This window comes from Halichoerus grypus, chromosome 7, assembly GCF_964656455.1.
Source record: "Halichoerus grypus chromosome 7, mHalGry1.hap1.1, whole genome shotgun sequence".
In the NCBI taxonomy this organism is placed as follows: domain Eukaryota; kingdom Metazoa; phylum Chordata; class Mammalia; order Carnivora; family Phocidae; genus Halichoerus; species Halichoerus grypus.
In genome coordinates, this window is record NC_135718.1 from 25,032,541 (window position 1) to 25,058,177 (window position 25,637).

Genomic DNA, 25,637 nt, shown 5'->3' on the forward strand with positions numbered 1-25,637 from the left:
CATATGTTAACTTACCTGATGGGCCCCCTTCCCCATTCACCTCCTGTAACTCATATGGTAGTTATGACCTAAGCCACACATTCTGTGTTTACTTGAAATTTAGCCTCCTGCTTTGTTATTTGATATATTACATGCATCACTCTTTTTTGCTCCAATGACATGAAAATTGTTGGTGCTCCCCCATAGCATTCAGAATGTTCAAGGTATGCTGAGTGACTAAAGATATTATACACATAATAAAAATGTTGATAAGGGGGATGCCTGGGTGGCTCAGTTGGTTAAGCATCTGCCTTTGGCTCAGGTCATGATCCCAGGACCCTAGGATGGAGTCCCACGTTGGACTCCTTACTCAGCAGGGAGCCTGTTTCTCCCTCTGCCTGCCGCTCCCCCCCGCTTGTGCTCTCTCTCTCTGACAAACAAATAAAATCTTTAAAAAAATTTTTAAACTTTGATAAGTTATGCTTATTATAAACTTCAGACAGAAGATCAAACCCAATATACAAGTGGAAAACTCCATTCTACCAGTAAAATGTCAAAATGGTTAAGGCAAGATAGTTTGAACTTTGAGGTAGGAGATATGCAGTTCGATCCCCTCCATTTCCAGAACAATTTGCTAAAATCTTAACTTTCTAGAAAAAAAATTGTCTAGCCTGGCAAAAATGCTTGCAAAACCAAGCTTCATTTCACACTTCTCAGTGCTGTGGCAGGTTCCATAAGAAAGGTTCCCAGCATGAAGCATTGACTATTGGGTTTTGAAATATCTGCTTTGCTGTGTTGTGGAGTCCCAAGCTGAAGGGCCCTCCAGTGTTTATGATCTCTAGGCAGTGGATTGGAGAACTTGGAGTCCATCTTGATGAAGATGGCAGGAGGAAGATCCTCCCAAACTCCTCTAGATTCTTCTGCAATCTGGAAATTCAGTCCCACATCTCACCTTGGGTTTCAGTTGCAACCTGCTAGCTCAAGTTTTGAACTCAGATCAAAAGAAACATCCCTGGTCTCCAAAGAATCCACCCTTCATTGTAAAAGATGACTTCAGGGGAAGTCTGCTCTGCTTACCCACTGGGTATGGCCCTCCCCAACGCTGTTAGTAAGCTTGGAGTCCCCAAGGGCTCTTATCGCTAGCACTCTACCCTTGAGTGAACCGCAAGAGTCACTCCTGAAGTCTTGGGCTCTGAGTACACACGGTAGTGATTTTCTTCTTGGGTTCCACCCTGGAGCAGATGTGTACAATCAGGAAAATGTCACCCAACCTGTCTCTCCTCATCTGACAGGTCAGCCAAAAGCACCCATCCTTCTGGGTGTCCTACTGGATGTGCTTCCTCGAAGAGAGCCTCCCTCCTATTAAAAAAGGTATCTTCTCTTAATTGAATCTTAAGCTCCACGGAAACAACTGCTCATTGCAATAGAATATGGGCAATGCTGTACTTTGCCAAGGATTCTGTTTTTCAGCTTCTTCAGTGGTCAGGGATGTAATTAAATGCCATCATTCTAATGACACACATTTTCCATTCCAGCTGCTTGAAGTTCCTTCTCTGCTAAATACTTTAGTAATTATCTCTTTGGCCACTACCTGCCTCCCCCAGGGAATGGCCTGCCAGAATGACCTCTACTCCTCCTTCCATTTTAGAGTCCCTATAAACTAGGAAGAACTCTTGCCATCTTGAGTGATGTCATGATGTAGCTTATTTATTTATTTATGGGAGTGGAATGTGGCTCTTTTCTCACTTTGAATTAGGACCACTGGGGACAAGCACCGCCAAGGTAGTCATGATTTACCAGAATGCCAGTTTTCCAAAATTCTTAAGTGCACAACATTCCAGAGTGTAGATGGAATAAGAGGAAAGAAGACAAAATTTATTGTCATAAACCTGTATGGCTAGCTTTGGGCAAAGCCAAGTCCTCAATATTCACGCAAAGGCTCATATTTAGATACTGATGTTATCTCCAAGTGAGACTGTAGAATCCCAATGTGTGTGTGTGTGTGTGTGTTAGCAGATCACTCACCAAGTGTAAATAAACATTTAAAATATGCCACACATACCTGCTCTATGCTTTTTTATTTGTTCATTTAATATATCAGGAACCAACCCCCTTCCTCCCCGCCCCCCCCCCCCCCGCAAGAACCAGTCCCAATCTCTTGGGGATCCTACCACTAGCGGGGGACAGGGTGAAAAGGAGACTTGGAGGATGGGTTTTTGGGCAGCAGCAATTGCAGAGTCAGATCCCAGGCCTCAGAGGTTTGGGCTCTGTGCTCCAGCGGAAGCCCACGAAGGCCGGACGGACGGAGGGACCAAAGCACCGCTTGGGCCACACCGACGCAAGACGGCCTCGCCGCCACCTGCAGGCGAGCTTGGGGCGGGGCCTCGCTGGGATGGGGCGGCGCGGCGGGCGCGGCGGGGCGGGGCGGAGCGGTGGCGACGCGCTGGCCGCGGGGAGGGAAGGCCCGGGCCGGGAGAGGTGGGTCGGTGGCGGGCCGGGAGTGGAGGCCAGCCCCCGCTGCGGCTCCGGAGGCGCCCTGGGCCCCGCGCGCCGGCGCCGGGCGGGGCCGTGGCGCCCGCGGCCTTTGAGCGCCCGGAAGGGCCGAGCCTGCGCGCTCCTGGCGGCCGAGGGCTGGCGGCGGGAGTGCGGCGGGAGGGGCTTCGAGCGGGTCGGCTTTTCGTTTCCGTTTTCCTCCTTTTCTCAGGCTCATCCCCAGACCGGAAGGTGCGGGGGCCGAGCGACGCACAGACCCACCCACTCTGACCCCCTGGTGTTTGGCCACGAGGGCGCCCATTCCTCTCCGGACCCCGCCCATCAAAGCGGTTTCAGGGTACGCCTGTATGGACGTAGCTCCCCAAGGTGAAAAGTTAGCATTTAGGCGTTTTGAAGTTGGTAGTTGGGGGGAAGGAGAAGCATTCCCGTGGGGCAGAGGAGATTCCAGAGGGAGAGCCACAAGGAACGCACAGGCCTTCGCCCGAGGAATGCCTTTCTGCTCTAGGCCCGTGGCGTGAGTTTGCCAGGCCCTGGACCCCTGCTTTCACCCCTCCCGGAGTTCCGCATAGCCGCCGGGGAGCAGCTTCGGGGCCATGCCGATGTGACCACTTGAAAGCCTTGTATCCTGATTTTTTTTTTTTTTTTTTTTGTCTCACATCTAGATCCTTGACTCAGTGACGCAGAGCCTTTCAGGGTTGGCTGCAAGCCAAACCCCAGCCTCCCGATGCAGCCTGAATCCAGCCAGTGTGAAGAGGAGACCCCTTCCCTCTTGTGGGGTTTGGATCCTGTGTTTCTAGCCTTTGCAAAACTCTACATCGGGGATATCCTGGACTTGAAGGAGTCCCGCCAGGTACCAGGTATGTCGCTGGTGGGCCTGGAGGATGCCCAGTGCTGCACCTGCACCTCACCCTTCTTTCTCCAAAGCTGCAGGAAGTTGGGGCTTGGTGGCTTTCAGGAGAGCCTTCCTTGCTGCAGGCTCTGAAAATGACCTAGCGTGGACTCTCGAATGAATACATTTCTGTGCAAGTTAAAAAGTCTAAATCTTATTTTTATTTTTAAAATAAATGCTTGGGGAAGTAACCTTTGTACCCAGGAATGGTTTTGTTTGTTTGTTTGTTTTTTGGGTTTTTTTGTCTGGCGTTGAGGTCTTTCATATTTTAACATGCTCAGTTATATTTCTTTCGAACAACTCTTGGTGGAAAGCTCACTGGACCAGACGTTTCTAGACCTTGTTCCCTTTCCTAACAGTGCCTCTTACCTGGCCTGGGCATGTGACTCACCTGCAAAGCTTAGATGTCATCTTTGTAAAAATGGGGATTAACCAGGCCTGATTTTCTTGTGGGGTTTTGTTTTGTTTTCAGTTAATCAGAACCAAGTAATATAAATTCATTGAGAGGAAAGACATATGCCTTATTCATCTACATAATTCCACTGCTTAGAACAGTGCCTGGCATGTGGTGGGCCCTCAAAAAAATAGTAATTGGAGCAACAAAGCATTATAAATGTAAAGTTAAAGAAATCACTTTTTTTTTGTTTGTTTTAAACGGTGGTTACTAAAGATAGGTTCTTCATACCTAAAAACGTAACAAATATAATTTGGGGTAGATTTAAATAATTCACATAGCTGTGTATGGATCTTCACATGCTTGTGCTATGTGAGAAGTTTGGTTAAACTCTTTGCTATTTTGAATGAATAGCAAGCTGTGAGTCAGTCAAGAAGCTCAAGTATGCACAGTTCTAATGAGAGGATGTTTTGTGTGTTTCCAGTTCTATGTACAAATATATTTGGATGACCTTATTCTAAAGCCTTTTGTGCAGATTTTTCACCACACCTTGGTTTCTTAATTATTGTTGGAAATGGTCTGTGTTTGGTTTTATGTTTTTTTTCTTGGAAGGCAGCCGTCCTCCCCCACAGTTGTCCATTTTCCAGAACAGGCTGGTATTCTCATAGCTCATCTCAGGAAGAAAGCAGTTCACACCAAATGCCAGCCTTGCATTTGAAATAAAGGTCTTATGGAGGTGCTCAGGGAAATATCAGGGCATGATAGGGGCTTAACTCTTCCTGTGGGTAAAGGACTTTATGATGTATTAACAGCCAACCAAGGAAAACGGATCCTGATGGTCTTTACTAGGTCACTGGTAATACTGTTTCAGATGTGCTTTTGTTGCCCGGTGGACTGGGGAGACTTGTGACCCTGAGGCCTCCATCCAGCCCTTCCCAGGGATGTTGCCAGAGGCTCTTGGTCTCATTGCAAGAAAGAATTCAAGGAGAGACCAGACACAAGGGTTGAGCGGTACAAATTGGAAAGTTTATTAAAGTGAGAGTACACTCTCGACAGGGAGACAAACCATAAAAGACTCTTAACTTTAGGAATCAAACTGAGGGTTGCCAGAAGGTAGGCATGGTGGGGGGGGATGGGGTAACTGGGTGGTGGGCATTAAGGAGGGCATGTGATGTGATGAGCACTGGGTGTTGTATGTAACCAATAAATTGATGAACTCTATCTCTGAATATAAATTGAATTTAAATAAAATTTAAAAATATAAAGTGAGAGCACACTCAAGATGTGAGAGCAGGAGAGCTCAAGGGAGAGCTGCACCCCAAGTTTTGGGTTCCTGTCTTTTACTGAAAGTTGTTAATTAGGGGGTGGAATATTTATTACTTGGGGAGGGATTTTTTTTGGAGGAATGGGGTTTTGTGCCTTTTCTCCCTTACTTGGCCCAGGTTTTTGGCCTTCTTTGTCTTGAGCCTGTCTGGTTTGATCCAGCTTCTTATGGCTTTGTTTTTGAAGGGCTGCCAGGAGAGGTCTCTGACCTTCCCCAGTAGCTAGCCATGACTCCCCCTTTGCTGGCCTCCAGGCATCCTGTTAAAAACCTAACTAACTGCTGACTCTAACAGTTTTTAAAATGAAACATTATGCCTGAAGCAGACAGCAACCATAAATTCACAAGAGTGATCCTCTTGAGATTATACTGTAGGGCTCTAGGGGTGGGAAATTCCCCTAGTCTGGGTTTTAATTTCTGTGTTGTTTTCATGGTTGTTTTTGGTTTGGTTTGGGGATAGGGGTTGTCCATGCCTGAAAGAACACCAAGTGATTAGAGGACTGGGATTTCCAGCCAGGTGACATCAGACCAACACCTTGGGAAAGGAGAGGGCTAGAGATTGAGTTGTCATTTGGCCAATGATTCAGTCATGCCTGCGTAATGAAACCCGAATAAAAACTCTGGACACCAAGGCCCAGGTGAATTTTCCTGGTTGGTAATCATACATTGATTTGTCAGGAGGGTGATGAGTTCTGTGACTGTGGAAGCTTTGTGCTTGGATTCCTCCAGACCTTGTCCAGTGCATCTCTTTAGTTAGTGAGTCCTGATTTGTACCCTTCATTTTGAAACTATAGTCATAAGTCTAGTACCTTCCTGAGTTGTGTCCCATTCTAACAAATTGCCAAAGCTGAGAGAGTTGTAGGACCCTCCGAAGTTGTAGCCAGTTGGTCAGAAGGGTGGGTGGCCTGAGAATGCCCAAATTCAGGGCTGGTGAGTGAAGAAAGCAATTTTGTGGGAGACTGTGCCCCTAACTTGAAATTTGACCTTACTCTGTGTATTTGCCATGCGTCAGAATTGCCTTGCAAAATGGTTGCAAAATGTCAACTCCTCTAAATTAATCTGCAGTTTTAGTGTTAAACAAATAAAAAATATTATGAAAAAATCTTATGAAGTTTGTGGTGGTGGTGGTTTTGGGGTCTTTTTTTTTTTTAAAAAAAATTTATTTTTGAGAGAGAGAGAGAGTGTGTGTGTGAGTGTTGGGGGAGGGGCAGAGGGAGAGAATCTTCAAGTAGACTCCCCGCTGAGCATGGAGGCTGCCGATCTCACCACCCATGAGATCATGACCTGAGCCGAAATCAGGAGTTGGCTGCTTAACCAACTGAGCCACCCAGGTGCCCCAGTTTTGGGGTCGCTTTTGTTTTATCTTTTTGTTTATGGCATACAGAAGTAGTCTTTATTATTCTAAATATCCGTGTCAGACTTTAATAATGGGATAAATAGTGAATCTGTTGCTTAAATGAAAATACAATACTTATTTAATTCTAGAGGGTCCAATGAAGTGGAAATTCATAAGAATTATATGAAAAATAGTATCTTAGGCATTTGAGTACTATCGGACATCAATTAAATAATGACAGACTAAAAAGAGATAAATCAAAAGTACTTTTAAAAGAGAGGAACCAGGCGAATGTCTTACCGTGGTGGTGGCTGTCCGGGGATGGGCTGATGTGAGAGCCGAATCAAACCTGCATGTGTGACCCTGGGTCCCTGAACCCTTGCCGCCTGACCCTCCTCCTTCCTGGGGACCTCATGGTCCGGGGGATCCCCGGGTATGTTTCGGCGTCGGGGGACGCTGCGTGTGGAACAAAGGCAGCAGGACCTGAAGGACCACGTGGGGAAGGCTGTAGCTGGAACTCCCCATCAGCCAGAATCTGTTGTTTGGGTGGTTTTCTTTTCTTTTCTTTTTTTTTAAAGATTTTATTTATTTACTTGACAGAGAGACACAGCGAGAGAGGGAACACAAGCAGGGGGAGTGGGAGAGGGAGAAGCAGGCTTCCCGTGGAGCAGGGAGCCCGATGTGGGGCTCGATCCCAGGACCCTGAGATCATGACCTGAGCCGAAGGCAGACGCTTAACGACTGAGCCACCCAGGCACCCCGTTTGGGTTGTTTTCTGTTCTTTGCTTCCTGAGCTTTCTTTCAGTCAACAAAGCCGCCATCCAACTTTTTTTTTTTTTAGCTCTTTTGTCATAGAAGAGAATCTTGTGTTGATAGGAGGAAGTGGTCCTCTCCAATTCTTGTCCGTGCCTCCGGCCGCCGTCTGCTCGGTTGCACTCCTGATACGTGTGGTTCATGTTTCTCTACACGTGGACACGTGTCTTCTCTATTCCCAGGCAGTGTGTTTTCTCCTCAGTTGATTTTCTCTGAACGTTTTTTTTTTTTTAAAGATTTATTTATTTATGTGAGAGAGAGAGCATGAGAGTGGGGAGGGTCAGAGGGAGCTGAGCAGGGAGCCCGATGCGGGGCTCGATCCCGGGACTCCAGGATCATGCCCTGAGCCGAAGGCAGATGCTCAACCAACTGAACCACTCAGGCATCCTCTCTGAATGTTTTGATTCGACCCATGTGTTATTTTCTTCTGAATTTGTTCTCCATTGTTCAGAGACGCTTTTGAGATGTTTTCTGCATCAATTCCTTGCGATTGGAAGGATTTTTTGCATCTTTGAGTGACTCTGTCTGCCCTTGAAGGCTGGCCATTGTCAGTCTAGAAGATAAAAGTTTAGGGGGCTCCGTTTTCTGTGCTTTTTTTTAGGAAGTCTGTTGTGTCCTCAAGTGAAGACCTGTTCAGATTTTTGTCGAGTGGCCCGGCACAGTTTGTAATGTTGGAGGATTGGCCTCCATCGCAGGTGACTTGAGGACCTCACTGGCTTGTGTCATTAGTCCTGTCTTATCACCTTTTTCGTGTGCTGCAACCCAGGCAGAACAGCTTTTGACTAGCTCTGTTTCCCTTCTCAAAGTGTGTCGGCTCTTTACTATAAAAACTACCATAGCAGCACATACCAGGGTGTCCCAGGGAAACCCAAAGAGTCCTGGGACTGTCTTGAGTTTCCAGACATCACCAGCAGAGCACCCTGTAGTGGCTCCAGGACCTGCTGGGAGACATTTCGGGATAGGCAGTGGGCTCTCCAGTGGGTCCAGGGACCTCCATCGTTCTGCTTCCTACTACTAATGTCCTGGGGGCCACAACTGACCACATGGAACTCTGTGGAGTGTTCTCTCTCTCATACCAAGAAACGCCTGGCAACCAGGACAGACCATCCATTGAGATGGGGTAGGGGAGGCCAGTCAGGTTCTAGAAAACAGTTCTCTCTAACTTTGCTCTGCCCAGTGCACAAATAGAAAGTGTTATTACCTGTCAGTGCATTTGGGGAAGCAGAAAGGGCTGGCTGCAGCCAGAGAACAGCCTGGAGCTCAGGCCGCTCCAAGCCCCCCCAGCCCTATAGCAGACCCGAACAGTGCCATGCCATAGCTCTTCTCTGCACATTAGCATTGGTCAGGGCACGGTGCTGGGGTACACTTTGGTAGAGGACTTCGTGCCCACATCCCTAGGGGGAGGCTCATTCTCCCGATTTAGACTTCTTCCTACGGTCGGGATGTCTTGAGCTTGCTTACAGCAGTCCTGCAGGGCTCTCCCTCTGAAGTCACCCTTTTTCCTTTGTGTTTGGTCAGGCAGGCAGGTGGTGGCAAAGGCCCCAAGGGCCTCACCAAAGGTAGTAACTAAGGGACCTGGATATCAATCTTAAGAACTCAGGAGAAGTCGATTGGAACTCTCCTGCTCTTAAAATTGCATGGATTTTCGGGCGCCTGGGTGGCTCAGTTGGTTAAGCGACTGCCTTCGGCTCAGGTCATGATCCTGGAGTCCTGGGATCAAGTCCCACATCGGGCTCCCTGCTCGGCGGGGAGTCTGCTTCTCCCTCTGACCCTCCTCCCTCTCATGCTCTCTGTCTCTCATTCTCTCTCTCTCAAATAAATAAAATCTTTAAAAAAAAAAAAAAAATTGCATGGATTTTCTGTGAAGCCAGTTTGAACCCACTCACCCTGTGTTCCTGGAAGGGGGTGACCCTCCTTCGGGGATGACTCAGTGACTCCGGCTCCTTCCCTTGTCTGGTCCTGCCATTTCAGCTCACAGCCCCCACGGTTGCCCTGTGCTCGTGGTCTCTAATCCAGCAAGTCATCGTTAGAAGGATGCCCTGCCAGGGAGAGGGCCCTTCTTTAGGCTAACTTTGCCACCATTGTTTTCCTTCCAACCACATCTCACTCTCCTAGAATCTTCACCTGGCTGAGGCTCAGAGCCTCCTTATACATCCTCTGGGACTCTCCTTGAGTGACTCGTCCCCAGCCCCTTTATCCACATGGGATACAAGAGAGCCGTCAGCGGAGGCCAGTCTGGGGATTTTGAAGGGCATCAGGGTTCAGGCCACAGGTCTGTCCCACCCCCCACCTCATGGATGTGGAGAAGAGAGGCTCTGACCAGGCTTGGTGGGGAGGGAGGAGGTGGCCAAATGTCTGTGCTGAGGAATGTTTGTTTACAGGTCAGATCTTTATTTAAAAAGGAAATTGCTTAACTTAAACAGTTACAGCCTCTTTCTGCAAGGAAAGAATTCAGCCATCATGGGGGGAAAAACAGGCTGGAGAAGATTTTAGTGTGGACTCATGAGCTGCAGGAGACAGATGCACATGCAAGTAGCTTACGCCAAAAGGGTCAGGGTGCTGGGGGGCTGCAGATGGGAAGCTCTGCAAGGGCAGGACAGCACTGGGACCTGGGGGTGGAATCAGGGACTCCCTGCAGCCCGGAGTCCCTCTGTCTGTTTTCCTTCCCAGGTCCAAAACAGGCCTCTGGGTATTAATGTAAGGTTTATCCTCTCAGGTTTCTCCCCTGGCAGGAACCTGCCTGCTGGCATCTGTCTGGGTTTTGAAAATAGTTTTAAAAACGAGAAGGGGGGGGCACCTGGGTAGCTCCGTGGGTTTAGCGTCCAACTTGACTTTTGGTTTTGGCTCAAGTCGTGATCTCATGGGTTGTAGGATCAAGCCCGGCATCAGGCTCCACACTCAGCGGGAAGTTTGCTTGAAGATTCTCTCCCTCTGCCCCTCCCCCCCATTCACTTGCACACATGTGCTCGCTCTTCCTCTCTCTCAAATAATTTTTTTTTTTTAAGAGAGAAGTTTTTGATTTGTAATCTGCTGGCTCCAAAGAGCAGCGTTTTGTAACCTAATTATCTTCTCTTTAAAAAAAAAACAACAAAATCACTGCTAATTCATAGAAATGATGACTGGCTTCCTAGAAAAGTGCTAGTAAAGAAGTCAAAGAAGCCTTTCTTGTGATTTCCTCTCTTTCCTTTTGCAGTCCCTCAAAATAGATTTCGTCTCAAAATCTAATGACTGTTTTCAGGCCCGTTGTGAGAGGTCCACAAGGAGGCACATTTCATTTTCACAAGTGGAAAGAAGATTAACCAAATCTAGTTGGACAACATTGGTTTTCTCTTTTCTGCATTAGGACAAACTTCATTAAAGCCAAACTTTCTACTTTGGACCCTTAAGGAAAAGACGTCTGAATTTCTTGGGGCCTGCCATTTGTCAAGGACTGATTTTTTTTTTTTTAATTTCAGGTGTATTTTTTTACAATGGGCACCCAATAAAGCAGGTAGAGATCCTGGGAACTGTAATTGGAAGGAAAGAAAAAGATGCTTTCTACAGTTACGGAGGTAAGAAAAATTGTGCCTGACATTGAGTTTTTGTGGAAGGACCTCACTTAGCTGAACATTGCATTTGAAGCAACTAACGCCTTTCAGAGCAGCTGGGGACCCACAGAGCCCATGCACTTGTCCTTTATTAGGAGCCCCTTCGAGCCACCAACATGGACTAAGTGTAAAATGAGGCAAAAGGTAGGAATGATGCTGATGAATACTGTCAAATGACAGCTGATGGGGAGTTAGAAAAATTAAAATACGACCATCTAGGATCTCTGGTTGGTAAGGGACAGACACCTGATACCCGAGGGTGTAGCTATAAATAGCAATGGATGGTAGCAGATGTTTATATTGATACCTTTAAAAATAAAAAGGCCAGATTAATGTTAAGGAAGACTCTTCAAGAAGACAGGGAGGTATGAAAAATAATTGATAAGATTTATATTCAGAACAGTATTTTTAAAGAGCCTTATGGTACTCAGGGGTGAATATCCATTATCAGAAAATTTCCCTTCCCTCGTGATGATACAAACTAAATAAAGGATTTCTATAGTTTGGACACGAGCCATTAGTGTCGTCTTGATTTTTGTCATTGAGTTTAATGTGTAAGCATTTTCATCTGTTGCCTTGTGCAGCCCTTAGAGTCTCTGGAGTTAAGAGGCCAGGCTAGATATTTTGTGGGAAGCTTAACTTTGGATCCTAAACCTTTGCTGTAATTGACAGTGTTGCTCTCTGTTGTGTTGCCCTGGGTTTGTGTCCTTGCTCTACTTGTGGAAAGAGAGAAGGCAGTTGAACTAGGGGACAAAGAACATTTCACTGGCGGTCTGCGCGTGATAGATAACGTATAGTATAGATGCAATGTCATTGCATGTCTTCAACACGTATTCATTTTCCTGAAGATGATTGTCTCGTGCTTATGAAAGAATATGTGAGGGGTGAGGTTTCTCATGCCTTCTTCTTTTCCCCAGCATATATTTTTTTAAACTCTGAAAGGGATCATCTTGTCAGGTATCCCCATACTGGATTTCTTCTCGGTTTTATTTTACCAAAGGTATTGGTTCTGTTTTTCTCCAGACAATTCAGTAAGTATTCACCAGTTTCCTAAAGCATACTCAGCTGTGGTCAAGTACATTTTCTGTAGTGTAACAAAGTACTTCCTCTCCAAATACCAGTGATGAAGTAATAATTTCAGGTTACAAAGCACTTTTACATGTGAAATTTAGTGCTATTCTCCCCCTTATGTTTTGAAATAGAAAGGACAGATGTTCTTTCCATTTTGTAGATGAGGAAAATAAGGCTCAGTCACTTGCTCAGGGTTCCGCTGATGGAGGTTTATAGGCCCAATCTATTTACTGATTCCATTTGTGGTGTATAGTCTCCATATAACTCAATTTGATTTTTCTCTCTCCCATCACCTCACCACCCACCCCTGCACCAGAAATCAACTTTGTCTTTTTTTTTTTTGCTGGGAACAGTATATTTTATTGATGGTACATGACAAAGTAGCGCTCCCCAAACGCTCCCCTTCTCATGGGGTTCTGGGATGGAAACTCTGTAGACGTCAGGAGATTATAAGTATGTTGGGGGATGAATTGGGGCGAGGACTCCCCAGCAGCTGAGGTCTCTCTCTTCCTCTTGCTCTCACTGGGGCTGCTGGTCCAAGGGGGCTCTTACTCCTTGGAGGCCATGTGGACCATAAAGCTCACCACCCAGTTGCTGTAGCCAAATTGATTGTTGTACCAGGAAATGAGCTTAACGAAGTGGTCATTGAGGGCAGCGCCAGCCCCATCATTCAAGGTGGGAGAGTGGGAGTCACTGTTAAAGTCGCAGGAGACAACTTGGTCCTCAGTATACCCCAGGATGCCCTTGAGGGGACCCTCTGATGCCCGCTTCAAAACCTTCTTGATGTCGTCATATTTGGCAGCTTTCTCCAGGTGGCAGGTCAGATCCACGACTGGAACATTGAGGGTGGGGACATGGAAGGCCGTGCCACTGAGCTTCCTGTTCAGCTCAGAGATGACCTTGCCTACAGCCTTGGCAGCACCGGTAGCAGGACGGATGGTGTCCTGGGCAGCCCTTCAGCCATCACACCACAGCTTCCCAGAGGGGCTGTCTGTGGTCTTCTGGGTGGCAGTGATGGCATGGACCGTGGTCATGAGTCCCTCCACGATGGCAGAGTTGTCATGGATGACCTTGGCCAGAGGGGCCAAGCAGTGGGTGGTGCAGGAGGCACTGCTGACAATCTTGAGGGAGTTGTCCTGCTTCTCATGGTTCATGCCCATCACAAGCATGGGGGCATCAGCAGAAGCAGAGATGATGACCCTCTTGACCCCACGCTCCAGCTGAGCCCCAGCCTTCTCCATGGTGGTGAAGACCCCAGTGGACTCCACTACAGACTCAGCACCACATCACCCCGTTTGATGTTGGCAAGATCTCACTCCTGGAAGTTGGAGATGGGCTTTCCGTTGATGACAAGTTTCCAGTTCTCAGCCTTGACTGTGCCATGGAATCTGCCATGGTGGAATCATACTAGAGTGTGTAGACCATGTTGTTGAGGTCAGCGATGGGTCATTGATACTTTGCCAGAGTTAAAAGTGGCCCTGGTGACCAGGCACCCAATAGGGCCAAATCCGTTTACTCTGACCTTCCCCATCATGTCTCAGGGATGTTGGGGCCCTGCGCCGGAAGATGCGGCTGTCTGTCGGATGCGGAGGAGCAGAGAGCCGATCTGGTCTTCGATTTTCTATTTTTCAGGTCACATGAAAGAGGCTGTTTGAGGATGTTCGTCCTGGCCCTGAAACCAGGCCAATTATTGTACCTGTGACGTGAAGGGGCTTCACTTAACCCCTTTCCCATTCTAAAAAAGATTAAGGAGATAGGTGTGACTATTCCCCAATAAATGGTCTCTTTAGGGTGGATGTTAGAAGAACAGGACACATCTGTGGGCAGTGGGAAACCGAAAAGCATCTGAAGGTTGGAGTAATTGAGAGTAGAAAGAACTTGAGTTCTTGTGAGGCCTGTTCAGGGGAGAGCTGCACCCTCCCTGCTATCCTCAGGGCCAGCTTGGCTCTTGGGCCACCGGCCAGGCGGCCACTCCTTGCTGTCCTGGGTCCTGCTCCACCTGACTCACCATCGTCCTGGCCTGGGGGCTGTTTCCTGTTCCCACTGACTCATTCCATTGCTGAAACAAAAGGCCAGCAGCCCAGGCAGTGCTGCCCAACTGGGGCGGATGTTGTGCGGCTCTGCAAGGATGCTCCCCTTCCGGGGCATTCCAGCAGCCAGACCTCAGGCTGCCAGGGCACAGCACCTGCCAGGAGGCCTTACAGACCAGAAGGTCTGAGGGTCTGGTGGCCGTGCCCAGAGCACTCAGCACGTGACAGCAGCTCAGGCTCAGACCTAGAATCCTGGGAGGCTACCATCAGTGTCTTCACATTTTCTAGAACAAATGTTCATGTGCTCATATTTTTTTACTTTACATGATAAACCAGAATTTTACACTGGCAGAGAAGTGGTGTGCCTAGAGGTGTCATACAGTTTGTTTGTTTTTTTAACTCAGAATGTCCTTACTGATTTATTTTAAAATGATACTCATTATAAAATAAAATTTAAAACTGGAGAAAATTTTACTGAAGTACATAAAAATTATATGAAACCCTATAAATAAGATAAAAACAATGTCAATGTTTGGGTGAACATCCCTCCTAATGTTTTTCCCTTGTTCCTATTTGGAGAAATATAGATATGTCTTATTTCCTTGTACTATTATGCATATTTCTTTCTCTTAATATTAACGAAATGAGGCTTACAGTCAGCATGTACATTCAGTGTGGAGTTCCTTTCCAACACTCCAAAAAAAACTGCTATTATCATTTCAGTGTCTTAAAATCATTTCTGTCAAAATACGCTATTTAATGTTTTACACAAATTAGATATAAGATTTCTTTTTTAAAATGAGGCATGAATATCTTTTAACAGCAATGAACATAAATCTTCACTATAACTTTTTATTCTCATATGGTATGCCATTGTAATTTATTTAACCAGTTCCATATTTATAAGCATTTAGGGTATCTCCAATTAACAGCATTATAAACAATGTTGCAGCAAACAGCCTTATACAAGGTGTATAAATCTGTGTGTGTATTCTGTTTTTCTCTTCAGGATAAATTCCTAGAAGTAATCACTAAGTCAAAGGGCATACACATTTAAAAATTCAACACGTTTCCAAACTTGCTCTTTAGAAATTTGATAGAAATTTACACTCCCACTAACAGCATATGAGGGTATCAATATTTTTAATGTTTGTCATTCTAATAGTTGAGAAATTATTTAAGTTCTTTTTCCGGTAACTAATGAGTTTAGTGTACTCACACATGTTTATTTGGCCATTTTTATATCTTCCGTAAATTATGTGTTCTTTTTCCTTGACATTTTTTCTCTGGTGGTCTTGGACTTTTCTTTATTCATTTGTATGAGCTATTTATTATTTATTTATTTATTTATTTATTTATTTGAAGGGGGAGGGGCAGAGGGAGAGAGAGAATCTCAAGCAGACTCAGTGCTGAGTGCAGACACGGGGCTCGATCTCACAACCCTGAGATCATGACCTGAGCCAAAATCAAGAGTCAGACGCTTAACTGACTTATCCATCCAGGTGCCCCTGTGTGAGCTCATTATACTTTAAGACACTAGCCCTATCATTTAGAAAATTGCTATACGGTATTAATTTTTAATTGGTCATCTATATCAGACTTTTAAAAATGAGTTCTGATTTTCAGGTCTGCTTAAAGAAGTCTCTTCCCACCAACTATAAGCCCAAGATTCAAAAGTATTTACCCATATTTTCTTCTTATTTTTTTAAGTTTACCTGTTTTACATTTAATAAAATCTATTTAGAATTTATTTTAGTATAAGAAATATTTTTCTTGGCTTCTGCTTTCAACTCAGGTTTAAACAAGCAATAAAAAATTTGCCTTACATTCTGTATTACATGTGCATTTACAACAGTCTCACTGATGATTTTTTAAAAAATCATTAAGCCCACTGATCTCTTTTTTTGAGTTTTCCGAAATTAGACAAAGAGAAAACACCTCTCATAGCAAACATCTCCAGTTCCTCTGCAGTTATAAATCCAAGTGCAATGGAAATTCTGTGTGTGTGTGTTGCACTAGGGATAAAATAAGCCAAAATTATTTATGTGATCAAAATATAATTATTTTCCATTATGAAAACAAAACTTTGCTCTTCTGCAGTATAGTTGGCTTTCCTTACGTCCCCTTCAGTGTTAAGGACGGGGCAGAAGCTCATTCACAAAGAGACGTGCGGGTCAGGAAATTTGGGATGCTTTGTCTTGGGAAGTCATCGAGCTAGTGAAAGAGCAGACAGTGAGAGAAGGTTGCGCCCCGAGTCCTCTCAGCCACGGGCTGTGTCAGCACACTCTTGCTTCACGGTGGGAGAGCAAAGCCGATTTTGTATGTGAGCATTCATTGAGATTTTTGTACTTAACTTCCTGAGGACACCGTTTTTTAGGAGAGGCAGGGTAAGTGAAATGTTGACTACCTTCCGCTAGGCTCTCGTATGCCAGCGACCCATGCAGACAAGCAGTTCCCAGACCGGGCTGTTGAAAAATGTCACTTTGGGGTATGGCCGAATGCAATGACGATCTGCGAATTCACTAACAGTGCCCAAATCTCTCTTTTGCCCTTTTCTGCTTCTCTTGCAGTAGATGACAGCACTGGAGTTATAAATTGCATCTGCTGGAAAAAGTCGAACAATACTGAGTCTTCATCAGGTACTTTTATTTGACAGTCCTTTACTTTTTTTACTCAGGGTGGCTCATCAGAACAGCTGTAGGGCTGAATGTTCGCATTTGTCCACGGGTGAAATCTGTGGATCAACTGCAGATCTGGCTCCTCTGCAGACTGACGTCATAGAAGAGCTAGTTGTGTTTCTTTCTCCCGTCTTCTCTGGTGCTCACTTCCTACCGAGCCTGCAGGAGCGTGACTAGGTTGCTGGGAATTTGAGCATTTCCTTTTTACCGTGGTAGTTATTACGGAAGTCAAGATGTTTTAGCCTAATTGCCAGTGAGGTCAGAATCCCCATGCTCCAGGCGTATCCCTTGACCAAAGAAAGTTTTGGAGATTTTTGCTTTTACGTGATTGCCCACTAACTTCTGTGCTGCCACAATCCAGATTTTCTGAAATCTCAAAGATGTCAGAAACTCTAAAATTGATGAGAAGGTAAAATAGGATTCCTTCGAAGTTAACCATTGAATAATATAAACTGAAAGGAAACTTTTTTTCTTAAAGATTTTATTTATTTGAGAGGGTGTGTGTGAGCGAGTGAGTGAGAGCGTGAGTGGGGGGGAGGGGCAGAAGGAGAGGGAGAAGCAGACCCCCCCGCTGAGCAGGGAGCCCGATGCGGGACTTGTTCCCAGGACCCTGAGATCATGAACTGAAGGCAGATGCTTAACCCGACTGAGCCACCCAGGCGCCCCAAAAAGACACTTTAAAATTGTATGTTGAACACATTGACTATAACTGAAACAGCATTTGGAATTCCTTGAGTACATTTTAATAGGCCTTAGGTAGTTTTTTTAAGTTCATAATAAAAAAAATACTGGGCAATACTGGTGATCATTTTTGGTTCTAGAGAAGCTACAGCAATTGCGACCTTGTCTTTCTGTTTGGCAGCATACACAGTGCGGTGCCATACACAGTGGCACATGAAATACTGTCTGCTCTTCTCTCTAACGTCTGGTGTCTGGCTCCTTGGGTGATAACGGTATCTTTCCTCTCCGCCATTACCTGCCAGAATCTCAGCTTCCTACTTTGACCATCCTGACCAGTGGAATGCTCCTTGGCTTAATTTTCTGACGTATTTACATTTAGAACTTGGCCATCAGTTTCCTATAACTTCAGTGTTCATTTCCTAATTTGGGAACATCTTAATCATTGGCACTGCTTTGTTTAGGATATTTTGTAGATAAAAAAAATTGAGAATGACAGCAGATTTTTTTTTTAAGATTTTATTTATTTATTTGACAGAGAGAGACACAGCGAGAGCAGGAACACAAGCAGGGGGACTGGGAGAGGGAGAAGCAGACTCTCCACTGAGCAGGGAGCCCGATGCGGGACTCGATCCCAGCACCCTGGGATCATGACCTGAGCCGAAGGCAGACGCTTAACGACTGAGCCACCCAGGTGCCCCTGACAGCAGATTTTTATGCAGCTGTCTCAGAGGCAAGAAATAAATCTATAGGACAATCAGATAATTGAATTTTCATATATGTCTAGGGTATTAAAATCATTTGCAGATTTATGGTTTTTGTGTCATCAAACCCTCAATCAGAGGGTGTCGTTTGAATATATGTACTTGTTTCAGGCTACGGAGCAGCAGACTTTTTCTGTACAGGGTCAGATAGTAAATGTTTTCTGCTTTGCGGGCGCTCTGGTCTGCACCTCAGCTGCTCAGCTCTGCCATAGTAACACAGAAGCGGCCACACACAGTACGCACAGTAAAGTAAAACTTTATTTACAAAAACAGATTGTGGATGGATTTGGCCCATGGGCTGTAGCTTGCAGACTCCTGTTTTAGACATTGTTTTAATTTTCAAAATCAACTTTTTCTTTTTAAAGAATGACATTAGGAATATTGTATAACTCTTATATTTAGTAAGTTTTTAGATAAAATGTCTACTAATACTGAGAGTAAGATTTTTAAAATATTTGTAAGTAGTTGAATAGGTGAACAGTCACAGTGGGTAGCCTTAATTGGAAATTGCTTTGAGAATAAAAAGAGAGGGTAAGAATACAAGGAAAAAGCCCGAAAATAATTCTCGTCATGTTATATATGAAGTGAGATTTTTAAATTATTCCCGACTAGCCCATTCTCTCCTTTTCATTTAATTGCCCTCAATTTAAAAGCTTTCCCCTGGAACGTGGCCAATGGAGACTAATTTTTTTCAACAAAATTCAGCCTGAGTCAAAATCATGTTGCAGTCCGTTAAGGTAATTGAGAATAAGCTATTAACTCCTATAAATGTCCTGTTGAGTGTACCATTTAGACTAGCTTATGAGAAAAGTTAAGAAAGCCTGGCCCTTGATACTATAACTTTAGAGGGGGTTTATCTTTCCAGCGTGGAATAGGCTACTTAAAATGAAATTCAGTCAGGCTCCAGCCGTCTCATTAGATTCACCAAATTACAGAACTTGAGCCGTTCTTTCGGCAGTTTGGGTCACCCTTTAAGTGAAAGCTGGGCCTCATTCTCAGACTGGCCGCCAGTCTGATCATTTCAGCAGTGCTGTAGGAAACATTTATTATGATGTGTTTTAAATTCAGCCTAAATACAAGACGGCTTGAGGGGACAGGAACACAGATGGAATAAACCTTTTAAAAAGTAACACCTGGGTATTTTCTGAAGAAAGCCGGTCAGCTGAGTACCATTAATGCCGATGGTATTCTAGATTCCTAGGTGTTGGTGCTCCGTGCTCCCTAGGTTGCTGTTTCCCCTGATAGAGTAGATGCGGTAAAAGAAAAGTAATGCCGTGGCACTTTACAAAGCCACAGTCATCTAAGTTGTATAAGATTAAAAAGACAATGGGATCAATAGGCTAATAGGGAGATTTGTGCATTCATTATAGGAACACTAAGTATATGACAAGCCAGAAATAAAACAAGAGCAGGAAATAAATCAGCATTTAACAAATGTTGGCTCAGGTAGATAAAAATATTTTTAAAAGAGGTGACTCTGATCTGTATCTTCCAGCTTACATGACAACGTAAAGAAGATGGAGTTGTGTGTTTATCGTAGCAAATAGGGGGTTTACGTGTTAAACTCTGATAAGTCCCTAGCTGTTAAAGCCCCGAAAACTACCATCAGTGGCAGTGGGATAGACTAAACATCTTTTCAAACTTTTATGTAGTAAAATGAAATCCAAAAAGCACAGAAAAGCAGTGGAATGGGGGGAGTGGATGTAATTAGCAGAACTGATAAAGCTGCCCTAAAAAAAGACATGAAGGATACATAGAATGCACAAGATGATTTCTCACACGTAAAGAAATGCAGAGAGCAGATCATCTTATATAAAAACACAGAGGCTGTCTGGTGTTTAAAAGCAAAAATAAAACATCATGGAATCATTACGTATTTTTTAAGGTACTAAACATCCACGTGACGGAAGCCGGTGTAGGAGCTGCAAATGCGCCTTGACACCTTGTCAAAACAGAACGGTTTGATTGTTTCTTTCTGGCAAACATTCTGACAATATGTAATGAACTGTAAACCTGTTTTTACTTTTCTGTCCAGTAATTCCCAACAAAAGACCCCAAGGAAAACACAATAATTTTGTCTAGAGGGCTTCATTATTCATTTTTACAAATAGCTGACATTTATAGACCATTTCCTGTGGATCTGACATCATGCCAAGCTCATGATGTAAGGGTTAACTTAGAGCATGTGCAACAACTCTGTGTGTGAGGTGGACTCTCTTGTTACCCCCAATTCACAGTTGAGGAAACCCTGGCGCCGTGAGGTTAACAGCCTGCCCACAGTCGCAGAGCTGGTAGGAAGTGAGTGGAGATTTCAGCCCGGCCTGTCTGACTCCATTACCCAAGCGCTGACCTCTAAGCCGCATCCAGTGCAGGTGATTAAAGCCGAAATAAAAAATTACAAAAAGGGGGGAGAATGGGATATTTAATGAGACTAGCTCATCAAACTGTGGTATATTAACATGCCAGTGCTCCATGATTTTTTAAAATGCTCGAGTTGTAAAGATTCTGTGGATACATGTGTGTATCTGAACTTGAGCCAGGCAGAAAATCAGAACGTCGAATTGTTTACACACACTAGCTGTAACTGGAAAATACGAGTATGCTCACAGGGCAGGCAGCAGAGAATAAACAGGAAGGTGCTGGTGTCAGAGACCACCTGGGTTCAAACTCCAGCTTTGTTGCTAGCTAGTTGTTCTACTTTGTGCAAGTTGCTTGACCTTTCTGTGACTCAGTGTCCTCCTCTATAAAATGGGGCTAATAATAAATAGGTGTAGTTGTGAGGATGAGATGTGCTAATGCAGCGTCAGGTCCTCAGAACAGCACCTATGGTTCCCAGATATTCTCGGCTATGCTTCTTACTATTTAATACAACTTGAAATTAAACTTAAGTGATAGAAATTATTTAGAATTGAAAGTGCATTGGGTTATTTTCACCATGAAGTTGCTTAAGCTTTCAGTTTTAAGTGGTATGAGAATGTGTGTGTGTGTGAGAGAGAGAAAGAGAGAGAGCGTGGGATTACCCCAGTTACCCAACACAGATGAGAGGCGAGAGATTAGGGTGTTGAGTACCTAGGTGGGAAATCAGCCTGAGGCATATTCGCCTTCCCCATAAACAACTGCAGATGGAGATCTGGGTCCCCTTTTCCCCTGTGCCAGACTTGTCTTCCTGCAAGGACACTTGAAAGGGTTGTTGAGAGCTGTTGCCACCAAACCCAGAACTCAGCTCAGGACCACGTAGAGCCCTTCGAATGCGCTGGCAGTGCAGGAGCAGGGGAGAACCTGTCGGAGCCCTGCCAGAACTTTCTCACTTGGGTTATCAGGCCTCCTAGACTCTGTTCCCTTCAGCCTACTTTTGAATAATTACAGTTTATGCCTTCTGTTCAGCAGAGGATTTCAGAAGGGTGTGCAGATTTCTGACAGTAGAGCCGCTAATCAGAAGTAGAAGGAATAGGTGTCTTATGTTGGTCTCAACCCAGAACTGTGTCACACATGCAGTGGAGTGACTGTGTTATGCGTTTGTCTCTTCCGGCCCTATAGCAACTACAGCTGCTGCAGCTCTAGGGGAGCTGAACTTAACCTCACAGCTTAAGAAGCTGCAAGACACCATTGAGCAGAAGACAAAGATAGAAATTGGGGACATTATCCAGATCAGAGGTTATGTCCACACGTACAGAGAGGAGCGAGAGATTCGTGTCACCACTTATTGTAAGCACAAGTTACCTCTGCCAAATGGGTGGTTATGCTGGGTGTGTGTCCAGTAAACTCTGGGTTAGCTGGAAGTCAAACGGCGAGAAAGTTCAGATAAGAAGATGTGACTCTTTACTGGACGAAATTATATTTCATAACAGGCTTTCTTTAGAAAAACAGCATTTTTAACTTTATTTTGAAGAGCAGTAACTAGAAATGGGGGAAGAAAACAAATGATTTATTATATATATCTGGCAAATTTATTTGGGCCACATCAGAGTTTAAAGTACTTTGAAGTTCTGTGTGTCAGTCCATTTAGGGCAGAGTGTTCATATTCTTTAAAATGATGGCGATTTCTTGAATACCACTGAGTCCATTAGCTTTGAAGGAAAACAGCTAATTGGAAATAACGATCGTCCCACATCCTCTGAGGGATACGTTTTGCAGGACTCTGGCTGATTTTGGTTGGAAATCCCACGGATGGCCCCTGTTGTTTGCCATTGTAACAGATGAGTGCATAAGCGAAAGTGCTTTCCCTGGTTCCAGTCTGCTGCCGGACAGGCCTGTGATGCTGAGGGCGTTGCATTCCCTCTCAAAGGATGACTGGGAACCATTTAGTGCATCTAGGATGTATGATCCTTGGGCACCCATAGGGAAGGAGACCCACTGGGCGCCTAGCAGCAGGTCCTCTCTCCAGGACCCTGGAGAGAGCTGATCTCATTGTAATTTCTATGGCATGTTTTCCCCATGGCTTATTAGATAAAGTAGAAGATCCCGTGTGTAACATTCAAATCGCGAGGATGCTTGAGCTGCCCAGTATCTACAGGAAAGTTTATGACCAGCCTTTCTGCAGTCCAGCCCTAGAGCAAGAAAGGTAAGCTGTGGCCTCTCACTGCTAAAGATGTATTGATGGCAGTAAGCCAAGCAGCGGGAGCCCAGATGCTGGGGTAGGCCAGGGTTCAAATCCTGAGCTGTCCACACTCATGGAGGGGCTCTGGGCAAGTCTGCTTACTCCCCATGTGGCTTCATTTTCTTACCTGCAAGGTGAAGATAATAATAGTACAGATATTCTAGGGTTCTTGGGAGGAAAGTGTATGTGTAATTGGAGTCCCTGGAGGAGTGCAGGGAGCAGAGAAAATGTATTTGAAGAAATAATGGATGAAGTTTTTCCAGGTTTGCTGAAAACTATAAATGCACAGATCCAAGGAGCTCAATGAGCCCCAAGGCAAGAAAGCTGCCATGAAACCTCATAGTCAAAATACTACACAATGACACATTATAACAAGAAACTGTAAAAAATGATACCCATCATTCCCAACCAGGGATGATTTTACTTTCTTGTGTGTGTGTGGGGTCGGGGGGTGCAGGAGGACTAAGAATACATGCATACTCATTAGTGTCCTCATCAAAGGACTCTGAGCGGGGGCAGAAAACCAATAATGGCCTCTGCCTACGGGGGGGAGCTGCAAGGAGGATAGAAAGGAGACTTCACTGTGTACCCTTTAATTTTTTTTTTCAAAGATTTAAAGAGGGAGAGGAAGAGAGAATCTGAACCAGATTCTGCACTGAGCAGAGAGCCTGATGCGGGGCTCTATCTCAGGACCACGAAATCACAACCTGAGCCAAAAGCAAGAGTCGGCCGCTTAACTGACTGAGCCACCCAGGCACCCCCCCACTTTAATTTTTTTAACATATATATATTATATATTCAAAAAATGTATGTTAAAAAAAAAAACCAAACTCTAGACCTGTAGAAAGTAACAAAGTGGAAGTTCCCCATTTTCCTGCCTCAGTACCATTACCCCAAGGTTGCCACCATTCGTAGGTTGATGCGTATCCTTTTAGACATTTTTCTTCTGTGCATATACAAGCATGAACATTCACCCATATATTTTATGGGTTGTCATTTGCTTTTTTTTTTAAAGATTTTATTTGACAGAGAGAGACACAGCGAGAGAGGGAACACAAGCAGGGGGAGTGGGAGAAGGAGAAGCAGGCTTCCCGCTGAGCAAGGAGCCTGATGTGGGGCTCGATCCCAGGACCCTGGGATCATGACCTGAGCCGAAGGCAGACGCTTAATGACTGAGCCACCCAGGCGCCCCATCATTTGCCTTTTAATAAAAATGGGAACACAGCTTATATACTATTCAGCTTGACTTTTTCCCCCAAATCTTTCATGAATATTATAGCTGCTGTAGTCCTGCCTCATCCTTTTAAATGACCGCACAGAGCTCACTGTACGAATTGCCCTTTATGTCAAAAACAAGTGTTATTATTGAACAGACGCATTACCAGTAACAAATTTAAATCAGTAGTCAGAACACTCCCAACAAACAAAAGTCTAGGACCAGATGGCTTCACAGGTGAAATCTACCAAACATTTAAAAAAGAGTTAATACCTATTCTCCTCAAATGATTCCAGAACATAGAAGGGGAAGGAAAGCTTCCAAATAAATTCTATGCAGCAGGCATTACCCTGACACTAAAACCAGACAGACACACTACAAAAAAAGACAACTACAGGCCCATATTCCTGATGAACATGGATGCAAAAATCCTCAACAAAGGGGCGCCTGGGTGGCTCAGTCGTTAAGTGTCTGTCTTCGGCTCAGGTCATGGGTTCTGGGATCGGGCCCCACGTCGGGCTCCCTTCTCAGCGGGAAGCCTGCTTCTCCCTCTCCCTCTGCTTGTGTTCCCTCTCTCGCTGTGTCTCTTTCTGTCAAATAAAAAAATAAAATCTTAAAAAAAAAAAAAAATCCTCAACAAAATACTAGCAAACTGCATTCAACAATACATTAAAAGGATCATTCACCATGATCACGTGGGATTTATTCTGGGAATGCAGGGATTGTTTAATATTTACAAATCAATCAACATGAGACACCACATTAATAAAACAAAGGATGAGAGTCGCATGATCTTCTCAGTAGTCACATGATCATCTCAATAGATGCAGAAAAGGCATTTGACAAAATTCAACAGCATTCATGATAAAAACTCTCAACAAAGTGAGCTTAGAGGGAACACAGCATAATGAAGGCCATATATGAAAAACCCACAGCTAACATCATACTCACTGGAAACAAGACAAGAAATCCACTGTTGCCACTTTCATTCAACATAGTACTAGAAGTCCTAGCCACAGCAGTCAAACAAGAAGAAGAAAGAAAAGGCATCCAAATTGGTAAGGAAAAAGTTAAACTGTCCCTATTTGCAGATGACATGACACTATACATAGAAAATCCTAAAGACTCCACCAAAACAAATTATTAAAACTACAAATGAATTCAGTAGAGTTGCAGGATATAGAATTAATACACAGAAATTGGTTGCATTCCTATACACTAATAACAAAGTAGCAGAAAGAAAAATTAAAACAATTCTATTTACAGTTGCACCAAAAAGAATAAAATACCTAGGAAAAAACCACGAGGTGAAAGACCTATACTCTGAAAACTATAAAACATTGATGAGAAAAAGTGAAGGTGACGCAAATGGAAAGATATTCCATGCTCATGGGTTGGAAGAATTAATACTGTTAAAATGTCCGTACTACCCAAAGCAATCTATGGATTCAGTGCATCCTTTTCAAAATATCAACAGCATTTTCCAAAGAACTAGAACAAATAATCTTAGAATTTGTACTGAACCACAAACGACCCAAATAGCCAAAGCAATCTTGAGAAAGAAGAACAAAGCTTAAGGTATCACAATCCCAGATTTCAAGATCTACTACAAAGCCACAGTGATCAAAACAGTATGGTACTGACACAAAAATAGACACATAGTTCAGTGGAACAGAATAGAGAGCCCAGAAATGAATCCATGTTTTTGTGCTCAATCTGTAACAAAGGAGGCAAAAATATACAATGGGGGAAGGTTTAAAAATCCTTTTGAAAAAATCAAAAAATTTAAAA

At 44.4% G+C, this 25,637-nt stretch overlaps 1 protein-coding gene across 11 annotated transcripts in view; it reads left to right on the top strand.

Moving 5' to 3' along the window:
* The first annotated feature begins 2,233 nt into the window (after window positions 1-2,233).
* Window positions 2,234-25,637, top strand: part of STN1 (STN1 subunit of CST complex) — a 42,752-nt gene continuing 19,348 nt past the window's right edge. For 5 of the 11 annotated variants that reach the window (XM_036089941.2, XM_036089947.2, XM_036089951.2 and 2 more), the window contains exons 1-6: window positions 2,464-2,838; window positions 3,135-3,329; window positions 10,681-10,776; window positions 16,484-16,552; window positions 21,571-21,738; window positions 22,480-22,594. In XM_036089941.2, the coding sequence (XP_035945834.1) occupies window positions 3,197-3,329; window positions 10,681-10,776; window positions 16,484-16,552; window positions 21,571-21,738; window positions 22,480-22,594 (581 nt within the window). In that variant the 5' untranslated portion in view covers window positions 2,464-2,838; window positions 3,135-3,196. The other 6 variants (XM_078077147.1, XM_036089942.2, XM_036089944.2 and 3 more) reach the window with 6 other exon arrangements.